This window comes from Sinocyclocheilus anshuiensis, unplaced genomic scaffold (assembly GCF_001515605.1).
Source record: "Sinocyclocheilus anshuiensis isolate Anshui unplaced genomic scaffold, SAMN03320099.WGS_v1.1 scaffold737, whole genome shotgun sequence".
Taxonomy (NCBI): Eukaryota; Metazoa; Chordata; class Actinopteri; order Cypriniformes; family Cyprinidae; genus Sinocyclocheilus; species Sinocyclocheilus anshuiensis.
This window is the reverse complement of record NW_015540908.1, coordinates 807074-816226: the sequence shown is the minus strand read 5'-3', so window position 1 is coordinate 816226 and position 9153 is coordinate 807074. Positions and strand designations below refer to the sequence as shown.

Below are 9153 nucleotides of genomic sequence, written 5' to 3'. Positions count from 1 at the left end.
GTGTGTGTGTGTGTGTGTGTGTGAGAGAGAGTGTGTGTGTGTGTGTGTGTGTGTGTGTGTGTGTTTGTGAGCGAGTGTATGAAAATCTATTTATGTGTGAGAGAGACTTAATATAAACCCTACAGATGTGTTTAAATCAAACCCTCATCTAGCAGGATTATGATGAGGTGCCTGAGGATTCTGCTGCGTGTACTTGTAGATATGCTTTATTAAATAATCATTTTATATATCACCTAGAAGAGAGTGTGTTTTGATAGCTTTTTTCAGTACATCATTGTATGCATGTATGTATTTATTAATTACCCTCCACCAATCCATCTTTTTTCTGCTCTTTTCTTTTCTGCTCTCATCATTTTCTTCCTCTTCTATTTGTTCTTCTCTCTGCTGTCCCTCTCTCTTCTTTATCCTTTATTTAACCACTGATTTGAACTGTTGCCCCTGGCAACAAGCATCCTTGTTTACCTACTGTCAGCATGATGATGTGGTCAGCATGCTGCCATGACAACGGAGGAGGCTGTTGCCTGTGTTACCATGGCGATGCGGAGTGTCACTGTGTTACAGAAATAGTGAATAGTAAATGTTCCCAGGAAATATAATGGTGGTGCAAGCGACATTTTGGACTGACAACTAAGAAATTTCTTGGGGGTTTTTACTCTTTTTTTTTTTTTTTTTTGTCTTGTTTGTTGATGTGGTAGATCATTATTTCTCACTCGAGGCCCTCAACTCTCCTTATATTTCTCTTTCTCACTCCTCATGGTGTGCTTTTCTCTCACTCTCTCACTCATTTCTCATTCATGTCTTCACTGTGTTGTCTGTCTGCAGTTTGTCCAGTCCTCCTGTATTCTCAGTATCTCTATCTCTCTCCATGATTAAGCACATCGCTGCGCTCGTGACATTTTACAAATGAGCTTCGTGACTCTAGAAACTAGAGCATGTCTCTTCTCTCCCTCGCTCTCGCTTTCACTCCTACACTGATAAAAAGCTTTGTAATTTCAGCAGAAAAGCATGTGGAATGCTACTATTGAAACCTGTTAACTGTAGGTTACCTTACCATCTATAGCAGGCTATAGGCCTATTGCAAAAATTATATTAGGTTATATATACTGTATATATACTGTATATGCTGACATTATATATTATATATTCATAAGACTATGTGCAGTAAAAATAAAATAAAATATTAAATATGTGTTGAGGTAAAAATGCAAGCCACAGTTTAAGGGGAAAAAAAAGGTTCCCATCATATTTAATGAGTGTATTTTATTAAATTGTAATTTTTCTTATTTTTGTTGCGATCATGTATGTTGGAGTCTTTTATGTTACATTTTGTATTTTACACCTGTGTTATTGTGGTGGGTTATCAGTGTACTTCAAGCAAATTTTAGTAGGTTAATGTGTAAATCAGTACTAATTCATGTGTAACAATGGCACCGTAAAAAAAAAAAGTGTTACCAAATAATGTTTATTGTGTATGTCTGATTTATGCACACACTGTCAACAGATAAAACAGCGGTTAATTTGATCACTCTAGTTGATTTTAAATACACTTAAAGAATGCTCTGTATTAGTCTTCATCTTTCTCTGTATTTTCTTAAAATCTTATGTCAAGAACTCTCTCTATCTTTTCATTATATATTACAGTCTTTATGTTTTACTGTTATTTTTTCTCCCATTCCTAGTGAAATCAGTCTTGGTGGTTTTATTTTGAGCCAGCTGAGCCTGTTATTTGATTAATCAAGTTTTAGTCGACTAAACATCTGTCAGAATTTAAAAAACGTTTTTTCACATTTTTTGTCATGCTGCACAATGGTTAAACTAATTATCACGGTTATTCTGCTCAAGATTTTAATTGTGCTTGCTGATCATGATTGAGGAATTACAACTGACTTATATATTGTTATTGCACTTTCACCTATAAGCACAAATCTAGAGAATTTCAACACATACGCATGCTTTATTTCACCTCATCTAGTGTCCTGATGCATTATATTATCAGAATTTTAAAATTTCACATTCTCTACGTTATGAAAGCTGGTAAAACTCAAAAGCTTCTCTCAAAAGCTAAAACAGCGACATGCCCAATATTAAGTCCAATAATTCCAAATTATATTCATGTCTTTCTATTGCAACAACCAGTGCTGGGTAGTTCACTTACAAACTAGTCCGTTATTGATTACAAGTTACATAACGGTAATTGTAGTTAGTAATGTAATCTGTTGGATTACACATATAAGGTAATGCATTCAGACCTCTTTTCGATTACTTTTGACCTAACTTGTATAAAAATATTTTCCATTCTTTGTTGTCAACATCATGAAGTGCATTACACATTACATAACACCAGGGTTTCCCAAACTGGGGTTCCTCGAAGAACTGCAGAAGAACTAATTGTGTGGCCTTTCCATTTTCTGTGTAATTACCTGACTAGTGACAGAGTGTGCAGATCCCTAAAACTAGAAGACTTTCTGAATGTATATGTATATTCTGAATGAACATTTAAGAGAGAGAGAAGAATGAATTAGGGAAAATCAATACATTATGAATAATTTACAGTAACAGTATGAGTATTAGCATTTTAAAATTAAATATAATCTAATTACAAATACTTAATTTTTGGAATCTGATTACGTAATCCAGAGTACATGTAATCAGTTACAGCACTGACAAACAACACAAAAAGATGTTGTATTGTGGCACAGAGGTGTGAGCCGAATCTCTCAGCGGAGATCGCTAAACTCACATGTTTGTCAGTGTTTTCAGATAATCAGAATGTGCGGATGGTTGCCAGGTTGCAGAAGTCTAGTAAACACAGGACAGAAGATGTGTTCTTTTAAGAGAGAAGCTCTGACTGGGGGATTTAAACTCACACACACACACACACACACACACACACACACACACATGCTGTTCAGTGTAATCCTGTATCTCTGTAATCCAGATCAGATGGCCATCATTCTAAAGCTGATCTCTACAATCCCGTGCACATTAGTTTAAGTGCAGGGCAGCAGGTTCAAAAGGTCACAGGATATAAATGCTGAAGAGCATATGGAAATCAGCAGTAAGCATTAATGCAAAGCGAGCGACCACAGATTGCTATGTGCTGTTTTATATGAAACAGTGATAGCAAAATGATAAACGCATGGAAAAAAAAAATAGGTGTAGCAGTCATCAAGGTTATGTTAAAAACAGGAGGCTATGGTTATGTACTGTGTATGGGAAGTCTTAATCCATTGGTAAAATTGTCTTGTATGATGCATGAATAGAGTCTGTATACTGTGTAATTTGAATTATTTGTATTCATTTTTATTTTTTAGATGAATCGGCCCATTCAAGTGAAGCCTGCAAACAGTGAGGGGAGAGGAGGTAAATCACCTGTTATACGGATGTCTTTATGTCTTTTTTTGGCTTATTATAAAAATTTCTCATGACTTGGTGAGATCTTCTGCTCATCAAGGCTGCATTCAGTTGGTCATAAATAAAGTTATATTTATAGAGTAATATTGTGAAATGTTAACATTTTAAGTAACCATTTTCTATGTGAATATCTGTTAAACTGTAATTTATTTCTGTGATGCGCAGCTGTATTTTCAGCATCATTACTCCAGTCTTCAGTGTCACATGATCTTCAGAAATCATTCTAATCAAGTCTAATAATGAGAAATGTTTCTTGAGCAGCAAATCATCATTTATGCTGAAAACAGTTTGTGCAAATGTGTGTAAATTCAAAACAACACCATTTGTTCAAGATAAAATGTATTTTATTGACTGGCACCTGCACATTTGATTAATCTGAATACTTCCATTGGTTTGCTGATACAACCTTATTGTTCAGTCAGCATTAGAAACCACTATACTAACACTACTGCAAAAAGTTTTAATGAGACATTTCAACTACTACAAGTAACACTCTCCACAAATATAAAGCTGTACACATTAAATAGAAAATAAAAATAAGAAATGCATATCGTAAAAAGAACAGAAAAATATATAAAATAGCAAAGGCCACAGTAAAGTGTTCGGAGTCAGAAAAGTGCTAAACAGGAGCTGTATATGAAGTCTGTTCATGCATGAGGTTTTGATCAGACAGTCTTCCTACAAAACATTCAATAAATTAACATTAAAAAGGCTAATGCATTAAAAAGACTAATGCTGAGAATATATATATATATATATATATATATATATATATATTTGCTCTGAAAGTCTCTCTTCTTTCTCACCAAAGATTCAGTTTCTTTTTCTATAAAATGGACTAGATTACCAAAATGCCAAAAAGTTGTAAGCAGCAACTATGTACCATAATCATTTCATTGCCCATATTAGGGTATATGAAAATAAAAACCTATTTTATCACAGGGTTGTTAAATGTTTGATTCTAATTGGTTGACGAACATTGTAAGGTGTGCAATTATTATTTTCCAGTAAACGCCCAGCTATGAAGTAGTTCCAGGACTCTCATTACAGCTTCATATCATATTATTTAAGTTATTTATTAAGTCCCTGCAACAGCAAATTAATCAAAGCCTACAACAACACTGACTGCAAAGACATATAACAAACAATTTTGCTGCTAAATAACATGTACACATTCTTTCTTCCACACACACGCACATACTGTACAGACGCATGCTCACACACACACAAACACTTTCACAGTAAAGAAATATTTAATGCTGGAGTGAGTAATGTTTAAACTTGATCGTTTACATTCATTACAGTTTGCATGTAAATGTGGTCCTGCTTCTCAAGTAAATTCAATTCTACAACGATCAAAGTTGGCCCCACTAAATCAATATTTGATTGCAGTTGGTTATGCAGCAGAAATGCTGTAAAGCTCTGTTGCTTGCGGTGTGAAACAGGCCTAGCTGACTGTATCTTCACAGGCCTCATTTCACCAGATTACAAAATAGGCCTGGTGTTGGAAGGCTTATTTCCCGTGAAATCGCTCTCCTGAACAGGATAAGTAACCACCCACTGACTTTCATTGATGGGTGAAGTTGTGCTAATAGCAGACATCAGCATACGCTCGGTTTCAGTGGTGTCACCCTCACTACTCTGAGTGACTGTAGTGGACTTGGATTGATGATTGCGTAGTTCTATGGTGATCAGATATGTCACACTGATCACTGAGATGAGCCCAAAAACTACAGTGAGCGCGATCAGAATTGCTTCGTTGCAGCTGGAGTGTGTCTGGTCTCCTGGACCGGAGTTTTTCTCTGTGTGAATTAAACAACAGAATCAGGCTTATAGACTCTGACTGCATTTTTCAGCGTGAAATGCACCGGATGTTGTTATGCCAACATTGACTGGTAAAATGAAATGTAATACAATGCAATCAAGTTTCCCATGTCTTACCGTTCACATGCAGCACATAGGCATGTGGGTTTCCTTTAACCGTTTCATCATCCACAAAGCAACGGTATATTCCAGCATCTGCCTTGCGAACACGGGTGACGGTCAAAGAGAGATCGCCGGTTTTGAAGCAATTCTTCTCCAGCAAAAAAACTCTTCCCTCGTAGCCTTTGCCAGGATTCTCGGATCCGTTTATCTTGTAGTGCAAAACACTTTCGTTGTTATGCAGCCACTTCACATCTTTGGCATTGTGTGCATAACAGTTCAGGGTGATGTTGTTTGTTTCTTCTGCGCTCTCAGTTAGAGCATCTATTTAGGGAACATGATTTAAATCATGATCATGTGCTGATGATCTACTGAAGTAGCTCTCTTATACACGACCAGTCAAAAGGTTAAGATTTTTTTTTTTTTTTTTTAAGTGTCATTTATTTAATGAAAAATACAGTAAAAACAGTAATACTGCAAAATATTATTGCAATTTAAAACATCTGTTTTCTATGTAAATATCTGATAAACTGTAATTATCAAAGCTGTATTTCCAGCATCATTACTCCAGTCTTCAGTGTCACATGATCTTCAGAAATCATTCTAATATGCTGATTTGCTGCTCAAGAAACATTTCTGATTATTATCCATGTTGAAAACAGTTGTGCTGCCCAATATTTCTGTGGAAACCGTCGTATCATTAAAAACTGAAGTAATGCAAGAATGCATTAAATTGATCAAAGCTTCGGTAAAGACATTTATAAATGATTTCTATTCCAAATAAATGTTGTTTTTAAACTTTCTGTTCATTAAAGAATCCTGAAAAAAAAAAATCATGGCTTCCACAAACAAAAACATTTAAAAAAAATCTCAATTATTCCAAACTTTTGACTGGTAGTGTATGAATCAGATATAGTAAAGACTTACATAAAACATCCAGATGAATTAAAGTTTGAACCCCGTTACAGATGAACTCATAGGGCCCCTGGTCGGTGTATTTTGATGATTTGAGAAGCAGGTGGTTGTCTTTACATGTGAATTCTTCCTCAAAAATTCTGTCAGTCGTGCACGCATGGTTTTTGTATGTGGCGATAGTGGTGTCTATGGGGGGTCTCTTTCTCCATTCAGCGTGATGACAGCCGCTGGCGTTACCGGGGAATGTGTACGGTTGGTTTAGTAACACAAAATCAGTCCGAATACTGTGGCAGAACGCTCCTGAAACAGAATCACAGAAGAGATAGACACTCTAATGAAGGGAGTTTTGGTTAAACTCTTTTAAAGGTGTCATTGTTACAGTGCAATTACACAAACAAGCACTGAGTAATATTAACCATACACTCTTAAAAATAAAGGGTCCTTATTGGCATCTGTGGAAGCTTTAACATCCGTGGAACCTTTCCATCGCACAAAAGGTTCTTTATAGTGGAAAAAGGTTCTTTAGATAATTAAAATGTTCTTCACACTAAGAATAAACTGTTTCTTTTAAGAACTGATCACTGAAATGTTCTTCGAGGAACCAAAAATGGCTCTTCTGTAGCATTGCTGCGATAAACATCCCTTTGGATCCTTTATTTGTAAGAGTGTATTAACTATAGCTTTAAGGTTTGATTTAGGGTTAGTTGTTTGTAATTTTGCTGTTATTACTATAGTAAGTACATGTATAACAAGGACACTCTAAAGTGTTACTGGGAATTTATTGCAAACATACTGTGTAGTGAACAGATATGCAGCTATACATATGCATGCAGTTGAATTGCAAGAAAATTATTACTCAACCAAATGCATATGAAATATACAGTATAGTGCCTTGGTACTGAACATCAGTATGGCTGTGATTCTGGGTAATTATACTGTATAAAAACACAACAATCAACCTAACTAAAAAAGGGAAAGACAAAAAGGAAGTTTCCTACCTTCATAAAGTACAACCATAAATGTTGAAGCCAAAATCAAATTCCGAATAGCCTTCATTATGATGCACTGAAACACACATCAGCAAATACTATTACGTCATGTGCCCAGCTTCAAATACACTCAATACTATGATTCATATCACACTTGTGGGCTGGTCGTTAAGATTAACTGCAGATTTATTACAGTCTTCTGACTGTAATGAAAAATTCTGCTCTGACGCACTGACAGGTGAAAACAACCCTGACTCTCTCTAATGCGAGACCAAATATTTAGTTCAACTCACTGCAAAAGCACTCAGCAGCAACAATTGAAAGTTCCAAGTGCTGAATAGAGTCGTTTTTTCCCCTCAAAATGACCATAAAAAAAGTTACAACTCTATTGTGACGCCATTTCGGCGCATAACAACAAGCTGTCTTTACTTCCGCTTTTCTCTGTGTTAGACAGAGAGAGACAGTGAGAGAGAGAGCTCCTCCCAGAGAGCTATAGCAAGACATTTCAACATTTAAATGAAAACTAACTAGACTAAAAAAAACAGTATAGTTCATTTTAAATGGTTAATTTTAGCATCTGTATGTTACTGGCACCTTTTTTTTTAAATAATACAATGTAATATAACAGTGACCACTGGGTTTTCAACAATAAACATGCATTTCTTTTACTATAAAATATAAATACAAGTGCTTTTAATTTAACAAAGGTTAACCCATTCCAAATTTAGTAGGCACTCATAATATTTCTAGTAGCTTTTCTCTATAGTATGCAATCAATGTTAAATAGTAATGCAGCAAAAGACAAGAGATGAGATTTCTGTTTCAGTGTTTTATACCAATACAGTTTAAGCAATAGATGTTAATACGGCCTGCCGTACAGTGAGAGCAGTGTGGAAGAGTTGCATTAGTGCTGTAGATAAATACCAGGAATAGAGATGTGATGACATCAGAGGCATGTTGCAACAATGTTGTATTAGTGAGGACATTTGGGCCTTACAAGTACTGTATAATCAAACTAACACACACGCAGAGTTCATATTACAGCCAGCTTATAACTCCCTCTCCTGGAGACTGATGGTACTACAACTTATACTGACACACTTCACAAAAAAGCTAGAATTGAAATAAAGTCATGATACTGAATAACCGATCATGACCATTTCTCCCATTTTCACTCTTTTTAGAGGACAGAAAGCTGTTTGTGGGGATGTTGGGAAAGCAGCAGTCTGATGAGGACGTGAGGAAGATGTTTGAGCCTTTTGGGAGCATTGATGAGTGTACGGTACTGAAAGGACTTGACGGCACCAGCAAAGGTCTGTTAAAGGAATAGTTCACCCAGAAATGAAAATGTCCTCACCCTCAGACCATCCAACATGTAGATGAGTTTTGGAGAAATGTAGCATTGCATCACTTTCTCAGCAGTGGATCCTCTGCAGTGAATGGGTGCCGTCAGAATGAGAGTCCAAACAGCTGATAAAAGCATCACAATAATCCACAAGTAATCCACAGCACTCCAGTCCACCAGTTAATGTCTTGAGAAGACAAAGACTGCGTGTTTGCAATGCTATATTTCTCCAAATCTGATGAAGAAACAAACTCATCTGCATCTTGGATGGGACTGAAGGTGAGGACATTTTCATGCCGGGAGACTGTGTTAAACACAAACTTAATCTGCCACACACAATTTGATGTTTGTCTTGTTTTCACAGGTTGTGCGTTCGTGAAGTTCCAGACTCACTCAGAGGCCCAGTCTGCCATTAACAGTCTGCATGGGAGCCGAATTCTTCCCGTGAGTGTGTCCTCCTCTCTCCTCTCGGTCTCTCCTCTCTCCTGTCCTCCTCTCTCCTCTCGGTCTCTCCTCGTTCTCTCCTCCTCTCTCCTCTCGGTCTCTCCTCGGTCTCTCCTCCTCTCT

The 9153-nt window shown here is 36.5% G+C and overlaps 2 protein-coding genes across 5 annotated transcripts in view; one reads left to right on the top strand and one right to left on the bottom strand.

Annotated features, from left to right (window-relative positions):
- Positions 1-9153, top strand: part of LOC107689166 (CUGBP Elav-like family member 3) — a 37977-nt gene that overhangs the window by 15642 nt on the left and 13182 nt on the right. For all 3 annotated transcript variants that reach the window (XM_016487087.1, XM_016487086.1, XM_016487085.1), the window contains exons 4-6: positions 3315-3363; positions 8426-8554; positions 8951-9030. In XM_016487087.1, the coding sequence (XP_016342573.1) occupies positions 3315-3363; positions 8426-8554; positions 8951-9030 (258 nt within the window). The remainder of the gene's footprint in view (positions 1-3314; positions 3364-8425; positions 8555-8950; positions 9031-9153) is intronic.
- Positions 3747-7668, bottom strand: LOC107689167 (uncharacterized). Of its 2 annotated transcripts, none has more exons than XM_016487090.1 (5): positions 7535-7668; positions 7251-7317; positions 6265-6552; positions 5356-5661; positions 3747-4092 (listed from the first exon to the last, which is right to left on the bottom strand). In XM_016487090.1, the coding sequence occupies exons 2-5, from the start codon at positions 7306-7308 to the stop codon at positions 4034-4036; spliced, it is 711 nt and encodes a 236-aa protein (XP_016342576.1). In that variant the 5' UTR covers positions 7309-7317; positions 7535-7668; the 3' UTR covers positions 3747-4033. The 2 variants fall into 2 exon arrangements, with proteins under 2 accessions (XP_016342576.1, XP_016342575.1); XM_016487089.1 differs by lacking the exon at positions 3747-4092 and adding an exon at positions 4654-5216.

What these genes read in the sequence shown, in the direction of transcription:
- LOC107689167 (XM_016487089.1), bottom strand. Translation starts at nt 7,308, where the DNA reads ATGAAGGCTATTCGGAATTTGATTTTGGCTTCAACATTTATGGTTGTA. An exon ending in TATGGTTGTACTTTATGAAG is followed by an intron (nt 6,553 to 7,250) that starts GTAGGAAACTTC and finishes ATTCTGTTTCAG; the next exon opens with GAGCGTTCTGCCACAGTATT. An exon ending in CTATGTGCTGCATGTGAACG is followed by an intron (nt 5,217 to 5,355) that starts GTAAGACATGGG and finishes TAATTCACACAG; the next exon opens with AGAAAAACTCCGGTCCAGGA.